Source organism: Bactrocera neohumeralis, chromosome 4, assembly GCF_024586455.1.
Source record: "Bactrocera neohumeralis isolate Rockhampton chromosome 4, APGP_CSIRO_Bneo_wtdbg2-racon-allhic-juicebox.fasta_v2, whole genome shotgun sequence".
Lineage (NCBI taxonomy): Eukaryota > Metazoa > Arthropoda > Insecta > Diptera > Tephritidae > Bactrocera > Bactrocera neohumeralis.
Genome location: NC_065921.1, coordinates 15509163 through 15531242, shown reverse-complemented (window position 1 = coordinate 15531242; position 22080 = coordinate 15509163). Strand labels below are relative to the sequence as shown.

Here is a 22080-nt window from a genome sequence, read left to right as displayed (position 1 = left end):
AGGCGATGAGACATAGCAGAACATACATACATTATGTATGTTGCGGTTTGATGGTTTTCGGTGGAAATAGTTTTTTAGAATATATTTACTTACATATACATATATGTATGTATGTATTTGCATATACATTTTTTATATGTAATTCCAATTATGTGTATGGTATATAATTTTTTATAAATGGCTTTTAAGTAAGATTATGTCATAACGCTTTGTATCACCGGGAAGTAACTTTTATCCGAAATGTTTACTTGGGCGAGTGCCATGGTTATTACCCTCTTTAGTCATACATATTTTCCTGGTTATATGTACTTCTGTCATGTCGCTTTATATATATTTAAATACATACACACTAGTATTAATCTGGTTTGTAAATTAAATGTGGTTAGTTAACTTATATATGTACATATATATGCTGATATTTGATTATATGTTTGTAGAAAACTATATTAGATCATACTCTCAACCATCTCAAATATCCACATATGACATAAAAAAAGCATATGTATGTATGTATGTAAATGCGACATGTTAGCTTTCCGTGATCGTCACACTCGAGATGTCACAATCAAAATATTCACAAGCAGAACAAAAGGGAAGTCAACACTTGACTTAGAACAAAATCATATGTTAATCAAAATAAATATTAATCACTATTAGCTCATATGTGAACTTTACACGCATACATTCCTGTACAGGTATATGTATATGCAGGTACCTGTACTCGTATATGTGAGTATCAGCGTTTATGAAGTCATACAGCAACCCCTGCATTCAAACATTAATTCTCATAAAAACGCTTTTATTTAGTAAAAATAAAAATAAAAAAAATATAAAAAAATAACAATAACAACAAAAAGACCATCAATTGCTGTGACCAAAAAATTGAACTCAGTTTTAGTTCTTGGAAAAAAAACTGACACTGATTAATTGCAAGCAACCTCATTATTATTATTTGAATATTTTTTTAGCTCGAGAAAAATTCGCAATAATTTTATAGTTGTTTGTTGGTTGTTGTCGGTTGCAGGTTGCTCGGTTGGCTTTGTATACACTTTTGAATTTGGCATAAAAAGCTCATGTTTTCTGAAAGCTTTGTTATGCTCTTGGTTTTTGTCTTCGAATGAGTCATTCAACTTGAGCAGTTCACTTTACTATTTTTCTGTGTTTTGTTTGCTTGGTTTTGAGACTAAGTAATTTGGAGTTGTTGCTTTGTGATCGGAAGATAAAAGTTCAACTTAAAGTTTACATGCTTGTTGCATGACTTTGGTGATTAACTTCCGCTTACAATGATAATTTTGCTGAGAAATTGTGAATAGATAATAGAAGTGCGAAGTAATATGTATGTAATCTTATATATCGTCAACTAAAATGCAAAATAACGCAACGTCAGCTTACAGGCGAAGGAAAACGATATAACCAACACACACAACGAAACCACAAATATTGAAAAAAACTAGAGCATTGGTTATAAAATGGTTATAAGTTGGTTATATATTGGTTATAGCTGACATTCGAGCTGAAAATTGTATGTTACATATATGTATATGATGTAGTGAATCGTTAGCAGTAAAAAACTCAATTTCGATTTTTTTGATGATTCATTGTTTTCCATTTTAGGTGACGATATGTTAGATTTTCTTTACGAGACTAGAAGATCTCTAATAAAAGTCACATAAAGAATCCTACTGAAGCGAGAAAAGCTTCAGGGATAGTTAATCGGTTTAATTTTGAAGTTTGCAGAGATAAGTTTATCAGTTAGAATGTCTGAAGTTAGGTTAATGGTTTGTTTACAAGGCTGACGTGGTTACTCTATGGCTCAGTGTTCCTTAAATTTTGCACTGACTGGCTTTAGCAACATAAGTATAACAATTACCACATTTCAGTTAGTCTCAGTTAGTTTGAGTAACCTTTTTTGGTCTATGTAGATTTTAAACGAAACTTACATATTTATATATACTCTAAATATATTTTTTATATATTTTCTAGTGATTTTAATAACTTCATCAGCTACCTAGTAACCATACAGCACTATAATTTGCCCGAGCCCACTACTCTTAATTAAAAAATTACAAAAATTTGTCGTACTCAACAACCAGTTAAACTATATTTTATTTAGTTACTCCCATTGCAGCCAACATTTTGAAAATTTTAATTGTTTAAATAACAATTTAAGAACCGCAAAACCCCAAATTTGCGCTCTAATTGCACTCGAAACTCCAGCTTGTTCTAAAAACGGCATAAAAAAGTCACAAGTGGAATTTATTTTATTGTTCACAATCGTGTAATTTCAACGATCAATCAGTCAATGCCGGTAATTTGAATGTGTTTTTGGCTCTCACACACACTTACATACATATGTGTTTAGAATATAGAGGGGTGTAGCTGTGGCAGCTGCCGCATTCGAATTTTTATTTAATAGCTACTTTGCAATTATAAAAGTTAAATTCTACTCTTTACGTGTACAAAAACAGTTTATAAATTTTAACTAACTGAAGCTGTTGGGAAAATGTGTAGGCATATTTATAGATGGACTAACTACTTTGGTACTAGTTGAGAGCTAGTGGGTAATTGAGTTTTTCAAGAATGCTTATTTTTTTCTAAGAAAAAAGTTTATCTCTCAAACTTTTTATAATCCTTTAAGAAACTTTATGGTATTTAAAATGTCTGTACATGTAGCTTATTCTTAATAGTGCGAATAAGCTTTCACGAAAGCCAAACATTGAAGAGATAGTGATAGGAAGGCATCGATCCCTCTGTAGACAAAAAATTATGAAGAAGCTGAGCCTCTTACCAAAAGTTGCATTCTGGTTCTATTAAGCAGTCGTTGTAGATCATGATTTCTGAGGCCGTTTTTTGGTAGAAGACACTCGGAAAAAGCTACACTGGCTAAGCAGATGAAGGGCGTTCAAAGAACGGCTCTTATCTGTATCTATGGTGCACTAAGGACAACAGTAACATGACAGTTAATGCCCTTAATATGTAGAAAATGGAGTCTTCTGTCGGGAGCTATCCGTCAACTCTATCTTCAGGCTATCAGACAACAGCTTATTTCAAGCGGAGGTGGCTGCCATCAAGGTAGCAATAGAACTACTGCTCCGAATTGCAGTTTTCTTTAGAGCTTGCTTAGAGCTCTCTAACTGTGATAAAGGGATGTATGACCTCATTAGCAATAGCATCAAGTTTCCTCCATATTAGATTGGTTTGGGAGCCAGATCGCATATAAGTATATCATATCTAAATTATACAGATAAGAAACGTTAATAATTTGTAAAATCTCTTTGAAAAAAACAAAAAAAAAAAAAACAAAAAAAAATTGTGTGAAAAGCATCTACAAAATAGAACCCAATAGAAAATAATCGGATACCTATTAAATGTCGTAAAAACAATTTTTCTTATACTCTGAATAAGGTGTCAACCGGTGTGTTTAACGTGACTACCTGCCGGTGACGGCCTTAATCCTCGGTGTTCCAAAGTACAGCGGATCTAATCAATGCGTTTATCGGTACCTTGGTGGGGTTCGAGGCCCATTTAAAACATCTGCCATGTGTTGGGTCCGGCATCCGGTTACAATGCAACTCAACATTGAGTGATCACAACACTCTGCCCACATTCGGGTATTAAACCAAAACAACCACGACACTCCCCGAAGGTCCAGTTCGTATGAGCAGATTGGAGCGAACTCCAAGGGCTCCTGCTCTCAATGTTACCAGAATTAAGTCTTCGGTCAGACCTCGTAGCCGAAACTCTTATGCAAAAATGTATTTGGAGGATTATGTCCAGTAAGTAGGAAAGTCAAGCTCAAACAGAATCTGAAGTCTGAGTTAACTTCTACAAACCCAACATCCCGAATGTACTCGTAAGTCACCCGACCGTTACCGCTATTAGTCCAATGGTTTTGCCATTTACTCCTAGTCCTTTCATCTAGAAGTCTCCTGCTCGGTATCCCTCCTTATCGATATCGTCATCAGATATCCAGTTATTCTGCAGAAGACGCATTCAAGCCCCTCCTTAACCTGGATGCAACAGCTACCCTGAACAAAGTATATCGAATTTGCCACAAAGTTTGTAAGACCCAGAAGGAAACATAGGAGGCCCTCTGAAAAATGTTTATAAATGGTCAGTGGGACGCACTGAATCGAGTTAGCCATGTCCGTCTGTTCATCTGTACGAACTAGCCCAAAGTATTTGAGATATCGGTCTGACATTTTGCGCACGTTTAATCTCATCAACCAGCTGCTCATTTGTCAGAACACCCCATATTGGATCACTATAACATATAGCTAACATACAAACTGGCTGTTAAAAATCAAGTTCTTGTATGGAATTTTTTATTTGACAAGAAACCCTCACGAAATTCGGCACGGATAATTGCCCAAAGTAACGCCACATTTACCGAACATATTGTTTTGATCGGACCACTTTAGCATATATGTGTCTACAGGGGCGGATCTAAGGGGGGGAACTGTGGGAAAGTTCATCTCCCTCAAAAGTTGAAAGTTATACAAAAATAAAATTATAGTCTACAACTAAACATTTCTGAAATCAAGTATAAAATATATAGTTTCCCCTCTAAAATTCTACTTTTGACTCGCCCCTGTGTATCTATCATACAAACTTACCAACCAAAGACATTTTATTATACCCTTTTATACCATAAGAAATGCTTTTGTGTAGGGTATTATAGCTTCGTTGCAGCCAAATTTAACATATTTTCTTGTCTTTTCTTACAAATATAATTCAAATCGAACTAATCTGGAACTAGTTACCACTAATTGTGTAAGGTTTTTACTGTACCCTACTAATAACTCTAAAAACTAGCCACCAGCGCGCGTTAAGCAAACAAACATTGTGAGTGAACCCCGACGCGTCGATCACTCGTTACAACAAGCAAATAAATAGAGTATCCATACATATTTACATAGATTGTGTTTGTTACACAAGCAAATCAGTTGTGAATATTCTAAGTTTTTGAAGTTGAAATGAAATGAGCAGGCAGAAATAAAACCACAATGTGGGTCAGTTCAGTGACCATTTTTGCAATATATTTGATCTCTAAAATGCAATTCTGCGTTGTTTTTCCATTTGGCAATGATCAAAGGTTGTTGGTGGGTGCCAAACGCAATCACAGTTACAGCATGCAACGGTAAATGTGCGCCAAATTTGCATTTAATGCGATTAAATTTATTCTCTTTATGCAAATCCATTGCTTTTGTTATTATTTTTAGTTCTGCAAGTTGTGCCAAATTGGTGATTAGAAGGGATTATAGAATTTGGCACGCTAATTATTTGTTGTTTTGAAAGTAAAAACTTTTATCTCGCTAATAATAGTATGAAATACGGTTAATCTTGCAATTATGTGAATTATCACTTTATTACGGTTATAAATAGAAGGTTTATATAGCAAATTATCACATTAATTTGTGGGTGTAATTTTAATCAATTAAGTTTTTCTGGCTATTGAAGCTCGAAAAGTTGAATTAAATTATTTTTTAAGCGTAAACGTTTTTAGTGAAATACATACGGAGGTCGTATGAATATATCATTTAGTCATGTATTTGGTATATATAATTTTGTAAATTAGTTTAATTAAATTTTTGTACCATTTTTTTAGAGTAATATCAACATTAAAAATGTTTTAAAACTTTTTGTTTGGAGAATTTGAAATTAGTTTTGATATATACTATTTTTGATTCATCTAAGAGTTGTGAACCGAAGAGTCTGATAATGAAGTAAATTGATGCTCTTGTTCACACTACCAACAACATCAAGATACTTTATTATCGGACTCTCTTAGACGCCTGATCATAGCGGATTTACTATAATATCTGTCCTCACTATCAATAGCATCAAGCTACATCATTATCACACTCTCTAAGACGCTTGGTCATGGCGGATTTCCTAAAAGCTTCGAATCCTTTGAGCTCAGAAGATTCCTTGTTTCAATTACATCAAATTGGAAAAGAACTGTAAGCATTCCAAGTTATATTTTGAGGAGCTCTGTCTAGTAGACTTGGCTGCATATAAATCCAAGGTCATTGCGGCTATTGAGCCTTAAAAGTCAAAACTTATGCTCTGAAAGTTCATAATCAAGACAAATTACAGAAAAAGAGTCTATTTGGTCTGAACAACCCCATTCGATGGCGTAAGATATCCGAAACTTTGTGAGGAAACATAACCAAAGGTATGAATTTATGACTCTGCATCACTTTTAAAGAAATATGAAGAATCCGCAGTTCGTCATTATTAACTGAAAAATTTATGGGAGAAACAGAGCTAACTTGTTATATCACTCAGCACTCCATTGCCGATATTTAGCCTAAGCGTCAAAAGTCATACTCTGCTTGACTGAAAGTTCGTAATCGAGACAAATTAGAGATAAAGAATCTATTTTGACTGAACAAGCAAGGTAAGGCTGCGTCCTTGGAATTGAAAGGAAAATTATGCATTCAATACTCGAACAACTCACCCAGAACTCGAGTAACTTCCCCTCCATAGATTATATCAATATTACCCAATTCTAAGCATTATTACAGCGTTTTTTCTAGACCCACACATATGAGATAATTTACAAGCACTCTTAAATATTGAAGCCCCAAAAGCGTTGTTGGTCCAACATATTAATTTTCCTTCTGAATTTCGCTAAATTATTACTTTCTCCACTTATTGACTTACCCTTCATTTTATCCATGCTAAAGCTTCCGTCATCGCGGTCATCATAACCGTTACCTGGTCGCCCTAAAAAGAAAAATATGATTATAACAATTTTCCATATTGAGCTCTACTGAGAAAGTACTTACTTGTATTGCCAGTTAGATAGTCCTCCGGATTGAAATAGGTTGCTATTGTCTTATCGCCATCATAACCGCCATCTGGACGTGCAGCAGTACCATTTCGTCGCACATAACCATAATCAACATTTGATCCACCACCGTAGCCGACAGGCTCACGCATTGGTGGACGCATGGATGTACTCAGACCATTGCCATTTGGTCCATCCGGACGATTGGTGTAGTCTATAAAATCACCCGGCGGTCGTGGTCCGTTGGACATTGTGGTGGGTAGCGCAGAAGAGGGGCGTTGTTCGTATGAAGGACGTCTATTGAGACCGTCATATTCAGGACGTGTGTAATAAGTCGTAGGTGTTGTAGGGTCGTACTCTGGTCGCGTTGGACGATAAGAGTTTGGTGGACCGATTGGACGATCACTGGAGTAAGTGTCAGTTGGCACAGGGCGGTTATTAGGATAGGAACCAGATTGGCCAGGGCGATCACTGGCATACGTGCCAGGACGCTCGGGTCGATCGTTGGGATATAAATCCGGTCTATCTGGACGTTCATTGGGATAGGAGTTGGGTCTATCAGGGCGACGGCTAGGTCTTTCACTTGGATAAGAAACCGGTCGTTCTGGTCGTTCGCTAGGATATGAACTCGGTCTTTCACTTGGATAAGAACCAGGTCGATCTGGACGATCGCTGGAGTATGGACCAGGACGAGTTGTGTAGCCGCCAGGACTATTCTGATCACGATCTCTATCAGCTTGAGAGCTTTGATCATACGGACGTGTTGTTGTGGGATCATATGATTCCGGGCGCCCATAACTAAATCCATTGCCATAACCTAAGCCAAAAATTGGACGTGGTGGACCGTGTGGTGGACTCTGCGTATCTTCGGTGGGATTATGACCCGGTGGTCGATAACTATCATGTACTTCTGGCACATTTGAAGCATAGCCACCTGGTATATAAACATCATCGTTGGGCGCAGGATAGTTATTTTCATAAAGTGTCGGAAACTTATATAATGGATAGATGTCGTGTGAAAAGTACAAACGGTCACCGTCAGGTGTTGTAGCGCCCAAAGTGGGGTTTATGCTGTCCGTATATACACCCGGCGTAGTGCCATAAGTTGTTGACGGCGAAGGACTATAACCAGTAGAAGGACGTTCATTTGCAAATGTTGAGCCCGTTGTGGGTGTAGGGTCCACGACCAGTAAAGTGGTGTCTTGCGCCACCGGTCGATGGGGTAACTGAATTGTGGGTGTAGGCGACAAGCCACTATATCCATCTTCACCATCGCCACCAACTGTAGTATCTGTAATTGTATTGTCGCTTAAATCAAAACAATTCGTTTTGCGCGCATACAAATCGAAATCGGGATCGAAAATGATGCCACTCGGCCGACCGCCCGTCAAGCTGAATTTTTCTGTTGACAGCTGACAAGTGCCGTTTCCGCGTCGATGCACACTGTGGATAGGGAAACAAAAGAAACAAATTAACTGAATGAAGTAATCGATTTGCGAAAAGCGAGACAATCAAAAATGCAACACGCATCACATGCCCAAGTTGCATGTTGCAATGGTTGCAAATAAGATTGCAAAATGTGTACGTCTGTAATTCGACTGACCCAAATGAGAGGGATTGACACTTATCGCCGGCCTGTATGCACTTCTCCTTGCACATCTTTAGCGAGTTGGTGTCTTCGGTGCGAAATGTCTTCTGAAATGGCAGCATAGCCTCCAAAGCGATCCGCTCAAAGCAATCTGAAAGGGAAACAAAAAGATTTTAATGTATTTTTGGCAATAAAAAAAACAATTTTGAAGTAAATTTTGTTTCGCAAGCCCAATTTTGTTGCAAATATTAGGCAATTTGTGTTCATTAATTTCACAAGCCTCGGTGGAAAGAAATATAGTGAGAGTATAGAGCTTTTGTGGCATAAACATTCACGTTAATCCAAGTATTCAGTGTGCGCTAAAGCCCCAAACTTTTCAAACACTTTAGTTGGTACGTCTTTCTGTGTAAATATGGTAGATTATTTGACATAGATGATGGACGGCTAACACTCAAAAACGAGGTCAACATTGGGAAACCCACGCATTGTCTATATGACGATCTGGACAGAAGCATGGTAAAGTAAAATCACCAAGTGCAAAACTGCAAAAGATGGAACGGAAGTACACAAAATTCCTACCTGAAGAGACGCATAATCAAAGTACTAATAAAAGGTGTGAGCGACACAAGCAGAATGGGCGTGTCTAGTGCGAGGCACCAGTTAAGCAATGAATCACCTCTTTTCTATTGGCACTCGATAGAAGAGACTGTGGGAACATAATCGAATTACTAATAGCCATCTGGTATCACAAAGGACAAATTGGTCTACCAGATTAACATAGCCTAACCTTATCCTAAGCATCCCCATTTCGTAAGTACCAATATTTCGTTACTTTTTGAAGCGCATATGCAATTCTCAAACGTGTTATGAGATAAATATTTGATATATCTATTGATCCGATGCTGTTTGAACTTTTTGTGGGGGGCGTTTTTTACATGGTCCCGAACCCAGCGCACAATGTGGGGATGTCCCGCCTTCTCAATTTAGCTCGCCTTCAAAGAGATGTTCTTTGGCTACCCAGAAGATTGGTCTAGGACTGGAAGTCGTGAGCTGCTTGAGCCATGTGTAAAAAAATCGTATCTGGCCACTCCCAAGTGAATGGCAATCAGAGAACTTTCCTCCTCTAATCTCGACGAACAAAAACCAAACTCTATAAATCACTCATTATTCCCGTCCTGCTATACTGTGCAGAGACGTGGACGATGACAACATCTGATGAGACGACGTTACGAGTTTAAGAGAAAAAGGTTCTGCGAACCTTTGGGAATATCGCATTCGATGGAATAATGAGCTGTATGAGATATATGACGACATTGGCATAGTGCCGCGCTGGCTATGCCATGTCGCACGTATGGACGAAAACACTCCAGCTCTGAAAATTTGACTTCGACTGGTCCATTTTTCATTTTTTTGGTACAACCCATTTTTATGTTCACGAAAAGTTTGTTTGTCTGACGACTGTTTAACTAGAAATTTTGTACTTTCAATAAAACCACGGCTATGAAATCATTGAAAATGTATTAAAATTATCGGAGAGCCTATTTTAACACGAACACAAGTATTTGAGTGGCACCAAGCATTCATGAAGGTCGTGGGAAGTCGTCGGAGACTTGACTCATCAGTGTTGTTTATGCACCTCTGTTACTGTTAATGACTTTAACATCGAAAAACTTAAATAAACAAGGCTTGAAAATCGTTTTGTTGGCATCAGAGAAATAGAAGAGAATCTTAAGAACTTTATTAGATCGACTTAACACATTTTGGTTAATGTTTCTGGTATGAAATGTGTGAAGCTATCTTCGATTCGACATTTCTCTGCTCGCTGCTGCTCGCTTGTCAAAACAAAATACATGTAAAAGCAACCACAAATTTATCGAGTTGAGTTCATACCTCTTAAATCATAACACCATTGTACATATCTCAAAAGACATGTCGGCGCAGGGTTGCACCCCAGGTGCTGTCCATTTGCTTAAGCATCTGGTATAGTTTGTTCGATTCGCTGGAAAGTAACGCTTAGCGAATCGAAGTTATTCCTATATCCGTATCAAAAGACCTGAATCTTTTGCATCATTACTGCTAACAAAGTTTTGGTTTATGAATATAATCTCAAAATTATCCAACAATGTAGTGAATGGCGGTCCAAAAAAGTGAAATCGAAAAAACCAAAATTCACTGAAGGGGCTGAAGGTTACTCCTGCTGAGATTATAATTAGTATATTGAAAATTTAATTAAGCGTATACATGCTTGTATTGGATCAAATAGAGTCTATTTTGAAAATATAATACGCAAAAAAAAATTTTTTCAGTCCGGGTCAAATTTGATCAGATGATCATAAAGAGTGAAAATGAATAAATGATTACTAAGTTTTTTTGGCGAATAAATATTACAATATTTTTAATTGAAAAATCGGTATGAAGCAACATAACTGTTGTTACTATTATTACAATTTCTGTACTAAAATTTCTCTCACCAAATTAGCAACAAAACACGCTGCCACGGTGGAGAGCCATATTTTTCATATGATTGTGAATAAATTTTAGATCTTTACCACCTCATAATGATTTCTAGCGCATGTTCTTCATCATAATTATTATTTCCACATGCATTGAGTATAATCATGAGTATTTTATGATTACTTAGCCTATTAAGCAGAGTAATTTTTAATGTGGCGCTATTAAAGTGAAATTCTTATTTTAAAAATCAAGCTTCTAAATATTTAATGGAGCCACACTCATTTACAAAGCTTCTGCACACATGCACACACATCCCCATCTTCGTCGCTAACCTTAAAATTATAGCACATTTCACCCTGAAACCGTTAATGTGTAAGCAAAATTGTCTTGTAGGTTGGCGTAGATACATTTTGGGCCTCATTTACTCCCAGCAACGGCAATTAACTTTTTGGAGCAACCTGTGCGTCGGCATTTAAAGCGGCAATGAATGGTAACAGCCACAGTTCTAACACAATTTTAAGTTTTATTGTTGTTGTTGCTGTTACATGATTTTATTACACCGGCTGTGTTGTTCACTTCTGTGCTGTTATAATTATTTCTTTTGATTGTTGTTGTTGTTGTTGTTATGGCAACTTTCTGGTGCATGACGAGCACACCGAGTGTGTTGCATGCAAATTCTCGCGCGCACCTTGTGTCAGACCACAGCGGCGCACAGTGTAAATGAAAAAAAGCTACAACAACGCCAGCAGTCATAAATGACATAAATGCGTGTGACGAATGCATGCAACATAAAAGAGCAACAACAACTTTTGAATGAATGATTTTCAATGCAAAGTGCGTGTGGTTAAATGTGGGTTTGTTGTTGTTTTATTCACACTTGTGTTTATGTTTTTTGTTACTTTGTTGTTTTTTATGTATTAATCTATTTTTCATTTTGTTTCTGTCTTTGGTTGAGCCCCCATTTTCAATGTCACAGAATTGCCTCCAAACGCACTGATCAAATAACTGATATGAGCAGATAATTGTTATTCATTACCGCTTACGCACAGTTCATATGTATGCAGTGGCGGTAGTAGACCATAGACTTAGACTTTCGAGATCACCAAAATTTAGTCCAAATTAAATTTATGCTATTTTATGCTTAGCAGCTATTGAGTTTCCTTGAGATAATCCAATTAGCAAAACTTTATTTACGGCTGCTCACAATATCCTACATATTTATGTAAATATATATGTATCAATGTGCTGTTGAGCTTTTGAATAAAATATATTATGTTTTCGGGGAAAATTTTATTTCTTGCCATTCGACAGCCTGTGATCTCACTTGATCTGATCACTCCTCATACGACCGCGACTATTGCCAAAGTACAGAACAAAATTCTCAAATCGGTAGCCGGCAGCACATGGAGAATAGACAAAGAAACGTTTTTGGCAACATACAAGGCAATCGACCGGTCGATCCTTAACTACGCCGCACCAATATGGTCGCCTGGATGCAGTGAAATGCGGACGAGAAGACTATTGACATGTCAGAACACCGCGCTCTGATGTCTCCCATCGAACATCTGCATAGTTAGGCCCGCATGTTAGCAAAAGAACATAATGAACTCCTTTTTAAGCAGTTTCTGCTGAAGTGCTTTCCTAGAAATCATCCCTGCAATTAACTGCTTATAGCGGAGCCGCCTCCTAGGAGCATCAAAAGGTTCTTCCCTAACTACGTGGACGTTATACTGACTTCCATTCACAATGGAGCCATAAACACCTTCACCGACTCGGTCTCAGAGAATCGCATACTTGAAGTTCATCCACCACCCATTGCAGATGACAAGCTCGAGTTGCCGGGAGAATCGAGAGTGACCCTTGCGCAGCTTCGTTCTGAATACTGTAGCAGGTTAAACTCCTACTTATCCGGAATCGACCCCGACATATGAAATACATGACCAGCGTGCAATGAGTCCCACATGCCCAGCTAACCCCTACACTTCTGACACCCCTCTCCGACCTCTACGACCACGTCGAAACAGCACGTTTCCCAGCCCCATCAATGGCTGACCTCGATGACAACTTATCTGAACCTTACCATCCTAACTGGGACTAGATACTAATAACAACAACAACAAACAACTAGTTGATTGAGTAAAAAATCGGTATTCTCTCCATTCACGCCTTTACTAACTAAATTGAAAGTCATCTTTTTTTGGAAAAAAGAAGAACGTCCTGAGAGGCCAAAAAAGATTGAAGATGAGGATTTGGAAGCATTTCAGAATTGTTGCCAAATAGAAGAAAAGGTCAGACTCTCAATTAACCATTCCAAAACGTTTAAAGGCACCCAGCGACTTTCAAAAGCAAGGTAATTTGTTGCCATATGTACTGAAGTCAAGAGATGGTGAGAGGCAATTTTACATGTCAGAAATGCTGCCTGAAAGCTATAGTAATGGACCCAATAATACTAATTGTTAATGATTCAGAGCCTTCCCAAAAGAAAATTCCTTAAAAGTGAGTGATTCTTTCTTCGAACACTTTCACTAATTCAATAACCTTAATTGTCCTATAGATTTGCCACGAAAGGTCTTATCGACTCTGATAGTTTTTTTTAATCTCATCATAGTAATTTCACGTCACTAGTTGAACATTGCTAACTAAGCGAGGCAAAATTAGAAGTTGGAATATTTAGAGATCCACAAACACGGCATAAGGATAAGAGCTTTGAAGAAAAATTGAATGGTCAGGAAAAACTCGTCTGAAAATTACTTAATGAAGTAACATATAATGTCATGTAATGCTCTATGGTGTAATATGTCTTAAAAACACATATGTAGGACTCTTATCTGCCTTTCTTTCCGGCAAATTTGGGCGCTGTGAGTGACGAATAACACGAGAAGTTATTATAAGGACATTTCCTTAATAAAGAACACTATCAAGGAAAATGGAGCGCTGGAATGCCAGCATACTATTATTGGAGACTTAAAAAAGATCATTGAGAAGCTAAATATTCACGAAACAATGTCTATTTTACACAACAATTTGTCTAAATATAGCTGATGTTTATACTTTATAAGAAAATATATGTTTTGATGCCCCAAGACAACCGACTTGTCAATTTCTTCAATAACATATTATTGTTTATGGGTCTTAGTACATTCAAAATTTGATACGAGCTTACGTGTCACAAAAAAAGTTAACATTTTGTTCTCTAGTGTTATTTTTTCAAAATATTCTTATAATATTCTAAAAGTATTTTTCCAAAGTTTTATCCAAACAATAATAAAAACATCGAATTCACACCACCGCTTTAGAGAAAACTACAAAGAAATCAAAGTGTTTCAAAAGTTCATAAAAATTACTTTATAATTTTCTTAGACTTTCGCTCTTTAGTCAAAAAGAATATTTTGTTGAAAATGGTTTAACAAAAATGTCTTCTTCAACTTTAGTGTAGAAAAGAACTTTTTTTTCAGAAACACACATTAATAGAACTAATCAAAAAAGTCAGTTATATCAAATGTCATTTATGCCAACTCTTTTGTGGCACAGCTCATAAATTATTCAATAAGGTCACATAAAGCCAAAAGTACAACAAAATGCCATGCTGGTGACAAAAAGCGCCAACAACAGCAACGCCTGTGACAGCATATATGACAAATAGTCCCATTACCCTACCGCACCAACAATAGTTACTCTGCTACAAACTCGACAACTTCCTTTCGTCATGGCGACAGAACCTACGCACCAGTCTGACAGCTGTGAGCGATTTTGATGGTTTTTGAAAATTTCGTACTTTTAGGCTTTTATTCAAATTATTCAAATATTGTTTGCATAATACATACATATGAACAACGGTCTCATTCACCTCTCCCACCTTAGTTTTTGTTTTGATTGAAGTTGTTGTACTGAATTGTTCACTACTGTTGTGTATTCGTATGCCCTGTTAAACTCAAGTTGTTAAAAATACATAAAATTCAATGAATGCAGAATTGTTAAATAAAATAATTGAATTAAGAGTAAAACAACAATTTTTTTGTTGGCTTTGTATTTTCAAGGGCACTTGTAGGAATGCATTATTGTTCATTGCGTTTTTCACTGGAAGTTAGAAATTCGCTTGATTTATCGACAACCAGCTGGCTTCTAACTTCGTGAAAGTATCACAGTAACCTTCTGTTGAGTTAAAATTCACGAAAATATTTTCAGTTGAACACAAACCCATTCAGATTATGAGATCATCACCCACAACCTCTACTAAAACATGTCTAAGGATATGTCAAATAAGCAGCCGATTCTAGAATGATGTTCTATCTTACATTTATTATAGAATATAAATTACAGTTTACTAGATAATAAAGAGTTAGTACTCGTACTTTTTAAAATAGTGAAAGGACGGTATTTCGTAAGACGTCCCGTCACAGCATAGTGTAACGTATGCGTAGGTTACCTTTTATATTTGACAATACTCATTCTCAGAAAATTTCACATACAGTAACTTAAAATATTCATCTCGGCCACAAAATGTAATTAAATAGCGAAACTTTTCGTGGGAAAACTTTTTACAACTTTCGACGTGGATTAACTTAGCAACGGTGCATAGATGAACTTAATTTAAATTTTGACGACGAAGCTCTATCAAGAACCAGTGTTTATCGATGGTATGGTGGATTTAATCGAGGTCATAGATCACTCCAAAACGAGTTTTGGGAATGTCGTCCAAAATCAGTTGTTGTTTCAGAAACTATTGTAAAAAAATTGAACACGTTGCATTTCACACAATTTGTCAATTGCTCAAAACAGGCTCGTGTCGATTGATCGAGCGAAATGTAAAAAAATAATATAGCGGTGCTTCGAAATTTGTCTATGTCATTATGAAAGGTGATAAATGGCAGACTTCCGCGTATGAGCCAGAAGGTAAACAGTAGTCAACTATATGGGGGGCGCTTCAAGATGAGCCGAATCCTACAAAAGTTGTTCGCGTACGAAGCACTTCCAAGCAAATGGTTGCCTGTTTTTTTTTTTTTTTTTTAATTGGACATGTCGCAACCATACCACTAGAACAACGCAGAAGAGTAAATTCTGGCATTTGCTTGCTAATTGTCTCTCAAAAAATTAAGAAAACCGTCGAAGACGGATCATTCTTCACGGCAATGTGAATTTTAAAATTCTTAGTTTATTCTTCAAACTCTATGTCGTCTTCCCCAAAATTGATAACTCCTTTACAAATCTCGAAACAGTTGTCAAAGTCAATTTCCGGAATAGCCTTCAATGCGCGTCGCGATTCACGTTCGATGTCTTCAATCGACTCAAAACGGTTTCCCCAGAGCGGTCGGTTGAGTTTGCTGAATAGCCATAAGTCAATCGGAGCTAAATCAGGAATCAAATACGTTGGCTGAGGCGTGATATTGATTGAAAATTTGTCGAAAAACAAACAACAGGCCATTTCCCCTTAAAAATAATTTATTACGAAAATTAAGTTAATATACCGTCAATGCGGTATGTGACGGTGCTTTATCGTGGTGCAAAAACCAAGGTTTGTCGACACATAATTCCGGCCACTTCTTATGAATAACTTCGCGCAATCGACGCATAACACTCAAATACTATTTCTTGTTGACAGTTTGCCGGTAGGAAAGAGTTCGAAGTGCCCAAAATCTCGATAATTGAAGAAAACTGTCAACATAACCTTAATTTTTGACCCGCTTGCTTTAACGTGGTTTTTTCAGCTTCGGCTCACCTTTGCCACGATATTTGGCTGATTTAGTAAGCATAGCTGCAAGACTCGTCACCAATAATAATACGTTTCATGAAATCCTGATTGTCGGAAAGCAGACGACGCCAACGCGCCGCTTTTATTCGAGAAAGTTTTGTGATTTTGGAACCAATCCTTCGTTCACTTTTCTTAAACCCAAATGACCTTTCAAAATGCTTTTAACTGATATTTCACTTTCGATATTCCAACGTTGCCAGTAAAATCTCTGACTGTTAATCGTCGATTCCCAAGTACCAATTCCTTTATTCTATCGACATCATCAGTTGATGTTGACATTCTGGACGTGGTTCGTCGTCAACGCGTTCTCGACCCTCTTTGAATAATTTGTATCAATTAAAATATACCAATTATCTCCGAAGGCCTTTTCCAACATTCTGAACGTTTCGACACCAGAAATTTGATTCCGCACACAAAATTTAATGGAACTTCTTTGTTGAATAATTTCACTCATCGTAAAAATCGCGGCATGCACTTTATGTTCTTCAGAAAGACAAGCGTATACTAAACATTAGAGACTATTTTGTTGTGACATTTGGCAAAGATTCCACTGACAGTCATACCAATCTAAAGAAAATATTTCGACGAATGGAATTATGAATCTTACTATTTTTTGTTCACAGTAGTATACGATTTGTTTTTGGTTTCTAATCGCGAAATATAAAAGCAACCCCCGTACAAAAAATTTTGGTAGAAATTTGTGTACAGCTGAACATGTGATGGTATCTAATGTAGATTAGATGCTTTGAAAATTTAGTAATTTCTTGTCCAACTAAGATTCAAGGGACAATATTGAGCGTCAAGTGATTTCGAAATCGAAACCATTTATGAATAAAGAAGTAGATAGAAGTAGGATGGAAATCATTTGTGAATAAAGAAGTAGTAGTAGGTATAGACGCAGTAGGCACCTTGCCCTTTGAAAATTGTAGGCAGAAAAGAAAGCAGGAGAAAAATGGATTGAAATATAATGAGAATATTTTAGTTTCGATACAATAAAGGTTACAAGACTTTATGAACTTGTGGAACGCTATAAAGTTCTCTAAAAGTTCAGGGTACTTAAGATCATTAAGAAAATTAAAAAATATTTTCATTTTAAAATTAAAAAAAAATATATATATATTTTTCTATTAAGTTAATTTTTATGAACTTGTGGAGGAGCGCTATAATGCTCTATGAAAGTTCATGGCGAAAATTAAAAAATATTTTAATTATTAAATAAAATAAAAATTTTAATTTTTTTCAAACATTGTTATGAACTTGTGAAACGCTGGACGTTCTGAAAGTTTATGGCTTGTTTAGATGATTTAGAATATTGAAATATTACAATATAAAAAATGTACTTTATTTTATTCATAAACTTACCACTTCGCGCCGACACCAGTTGATTATCCACCGTAAGCGCTGCAGAGAGCCCAGCAAAAATTATTTGCAGCAGCAAAATTAATTTCTTTTGCGTGTATATTATTGGCATTAAACTATTTTTAATTTTATATCGAGACATTTTATTTTTGCAATTTAAAAATTTATGGGATTTTTGTTTATATTTTTAATTTTTTTTTAGTTATTTTTAACATAAACTTTCACTAAGCCCTAGCTCGTTGCTTATAAATATTTAATGCAGCTCGCTCACAATGTCATTAAATTTTTGACTTTTTTCACAAATCACATCAATCAATTTTTATTAATTTATGCGCAACTAGCGAATATTTGTTTATATAATTTTCGAGAGTCGACTTCGTTTTCTTTTCTTTTTCAATTTTGCATTTTTGAAACACGCAACGACATTCGCACGCTATTTTCAACACTTTTTTCTTTAAATATTTATCGAATATTTTAAGTGTGTTTTTATTTGTTGCATTTCAGTTTTTGTGGGCGAGTAGAAAGAAGCGGCCGCTTTTACCGAAATTCGCGGCACAACTGAGGCAACAAGTCAAGTGTGTGAAAGGAAGACACAAAGAATCAGCGGCATTTCTTTCTAAGTTGCGGCGCCGCCACTAATGATCACCACGTTAATAACGACGCTGAGTATTTTGCTGATGATGCTCCAACGCCAATATGTTGTTTTTGCTATTTTTGTTGTTACTCTTCCGATTGCTATTTGTGCTTAGGCGCAATTGGCGTTGACGATTTCTTCTCGGTCGCTCAGGTGCTGAAGACAGCGGGCCGCGCTTGTGCGCATGCGTCTTCGCTCATCAGTTGATGTTGTTGTAGATTATTTGCTTGCTTGCGTGCTTTCTTTCTAACTTTTTACACACTCACACACACACTGAGACAATCTTCTGCTTTCTGCGCGCTATGCGATCTTTAGCGATTCTTCTGTGCCCCACCGGCTTTTTGTTGCTCAGCGCTGTCGGCGGCTGTCGTTGGACCCTAACGAAATTTCACTAATTGCCGCGAAAGAGGAAGAAAAACAAAAACAATGCCAAGTGTTTAAATAGGAAAATAGCGTGGAGAGCAAATATTGTATTTAGACGAGTGTGAATTGTGTGTGGAAATGAGAAGTCTTGCACCCACAACATAATGAATCATGCTGAAGTTCTTTCAACAAGTGTGGAATAGTCAGCGACGAGCACTGCGGTTGGCCGCAGGCGAGCATAAACATATGTTTTTGTAGTTTACCGTTTCTCACTTTGAATAGTATTGAAATGGTTTTTACAGCAAATACACTCTCCAATCAAAGGCATACGTACTCTATAGTGATAGCTTGCTGATTTGCTACTAAGCTTTGGTTTAGCTGCGGGAGTTCTGACTCCATCCGCTAGTCAGTTGTTCTATTATTTGATTTGTATTTAAAAAATTGTTACATTTTTTGTTTGAAATCTTCCTCTGTCATTAACCTGACACACACAAAACGCCATAGCGTTCAGCGGCGGTTGAGCGTGAAAGGTCAAGATACTTAGACAAAAGCTTTACCGAATGAAAAGACTTAAGCGCAGAACTCTTTCCGCCAAGCGCAGATTGTTAATCTAAATAATTCTTTGTAATTCGTAGTTGACAGTTCATTTTGGATATGCTTTAAACAGTTTATATGGTTTTTAATCATTATTAAAAAGGTTAAAGTCAAATCTAGGTGTCACGCGTAATTATGGTTAATATAAATACTATATATAGGAATAGAACATATGGTATGTATACATATGTATGGTATAAGTATAAGTGGTCGTTAGTGCGTTGTTTCATTAAAAAGAGATGAAAAAGTTTCTCACCACAAACGAAAGCACATAAGCCACCAAACAGCTTATTATCTTTCCAAGCCAACGAGGAAGGTTTTATTTTTTTTATACTCTCGCAACAAGTTGCTAAGGAGAGTACTATAGTTTTGTTCACATAACGGTTGTTTGTAAGTCCTAAAACTAAAAGAGTCAGATATGGGGTTATATATATACCAAAGTGATCAGGGTGACGAGTAGAGTTGAAATCCGGATGTCTGTCTGTCCGTCCGTCCGTGCAAGCTGTAACTTGAGTAAAAATTGAGATATCATGCTGAAACTTGGTACACGTATTTGTTGGCTCCATAGGAAGGTTTAGTTCGAAGATGGGCAAAATCGGCCAACTGCCACGCCCACAAAATGGCGAAAACCGAAAACCTATAAAGTGTCATAACTAAGCCATAAATAAAGATATTAAAGTGAAATTTGGCACAAAGGATCGCATTAAGGAGGGGCATATGTGGACGTAATTTTTTTGGAAAAGTGGGCGTGGCTCCGCCCCCTACTAAGTTTTTTGTATATATCTCAGAAACTACTATAGCTATGTCAACCAAACTCTACAGAGCCGTTTCCTTCAGGCATTTCCATAAACAGTTCAAAAATGGAAGAAATCGGATAATAACCACGCCCACTTCCCATACAAAGGTTATGTTGAAAATCACTAAAAGTGCGTTAACCGACTAACAAAAAACGTCAGAAACACTAAATTTTACGGAAAAAATGGCAGAAAGAAGCTGCACCCAAGCTTTTTTTAAAAATTGAAAATGGGCGTCTTATCTAAAACCATATCTAGATCGACCGATTTCAATGAAAGTATATTATGTTTTCTTAACACCTTGATGACGTGTACGAAATAGGGGTGAAATCGGTTCACAACCACGCCTTCTTCCAATATAACGCTATTTTGAGTTCCATCTGATGCCTTCTCTATATAATACGAGTATAAACATTAGGAACCAATGATGATAGCGGAATAAAACTTTACAAAAATACGGTATTTGAAAAATATGTAAATGACGTATTATGAAATCTCGATTATCACTTTACCATGCGAGAGTATAAAATGTTCGGTGACACCCGAACTTAGCCCTTCCTTACTTGTTACTATTTCGTATGATTGGTCTATGGTGCGCATAGAGAGCTGAGACAGTAGTCTTCTCAGAAAGCCACTGTGATATATTCTGTATCAAATATTGAGCTTGAGAAAGCTGTAGGATCCACCTTTGCTTCAGACAACAAGCACAACTGCGATATGCCTTCAAAATAATGCTTGATTTTCTTTTAGTGGGTGTGAAAGGGGTTTCTGCAACTCTCATCTAAACATAGATCCATTAGAACTTATTATAGACCAAGACACAGTAAAAACCATAGACTTCAGCAAAGCTTAAGGAAAGCACTTAATCCATCAAAGCTTATTTTCTTCCCAAGCCAACTAAGAAGGTTTATTTCTTTGCTATTTCGTATGATTGGTTTATTTAGAGCTAAAACAGTATTCATCTCGGAAAGCGACTAGGGCATATTCGGTATTAAATATTGACTATGAGAAAGCTGTCAGAGCGATAGGTACCGCGACTGCTCCGAACAACAAGCACAACCGCGAGATGATCTCACAATAATGATTGATGCTGTTTAAGGGGTCAGAAGGGTAATCTGGCCTATTTTTTTGGCATTTTTTTTATAGAAATTTTTATTCTACAATAGAACTTTTGTCACATGTAATGAGATATATCGTGAAGTGTATAAACAAATTTGTTCGGAGTTTTTTTGTTGCGTTTTTTCACTGGCTTAAACAAAAAAGTTAATACGTAACGCTTTTTTTTCTTAATTTTTCCCCATGTTTTTTTACATACATTTTGTCATAACAATGTCAATAAATTATAAAAAATTTTGAATCCAGTAGGGACGATAGCCAGGCGTTTTGTAAACATTTAAACAAAAATTATGCAAATCGGTTGAGTAGTTCTACATTAATTCTAAGGGTATAAGGGAACAGAAAATGCAAAAAAATCTATTTAAAAAAGATTACCCTACTGACCCCTTAAGCGCATTCCACGGGGTTTCTGCATCGTTCGTCGAAACATGGATCCACTAAAACTAATTAAAGACCAAGGAACAATCGAAACCATATACCTAAGCTAGCGAAGCTCCTGTTGACCTATGTATATTGTTGGCTTATGGCCAAATTTTTCGTTCCGCTCAAACACGCCACGGCCAGAACTTATTGAATCGCTCTCGTATATTAGGCGACTTCGATTTTGTACTTCTTTGCCCGCTATGTTTAAGC

General features: G+C 36.6%; 1 protein-coding gene across 1 annotated transcript in view; it reads right to left on the bottom strand.

Moving 5' to 3' along the window:
• The window catches only part of LOC126756172 (uncharacterized), a 43187-nt gene that overhangs the window by 16901 nt on the left and 4206 nt on the right, over positions 1 to 22080 (bottom strand). Inside the window, exons 2-5 of the mRNA XM_050469029.1 lie at positions 17950 to 18971; positions 8400 to 8535; positions 6795 to 8239; positions 6670 to 6732 (exon numbers count right to left, since the gene is read on the bottom strand). Of these exons, the coding sequence (XP_050324986.1) occupies positions 6670 to 6732; positions 6795 to 8239; positions 8400 to 8535; positions 17950 to 18088 (1783 nt within the window). The 5' untranslated portion in view covers positions 18089 to 18971. The remainder of the gene's footprint in view (positions 1 to 6669; positions 6733 to 6794; positions 8240 to 8399; positions 8536 to 17949; positions 18972 to 22080) is intronic.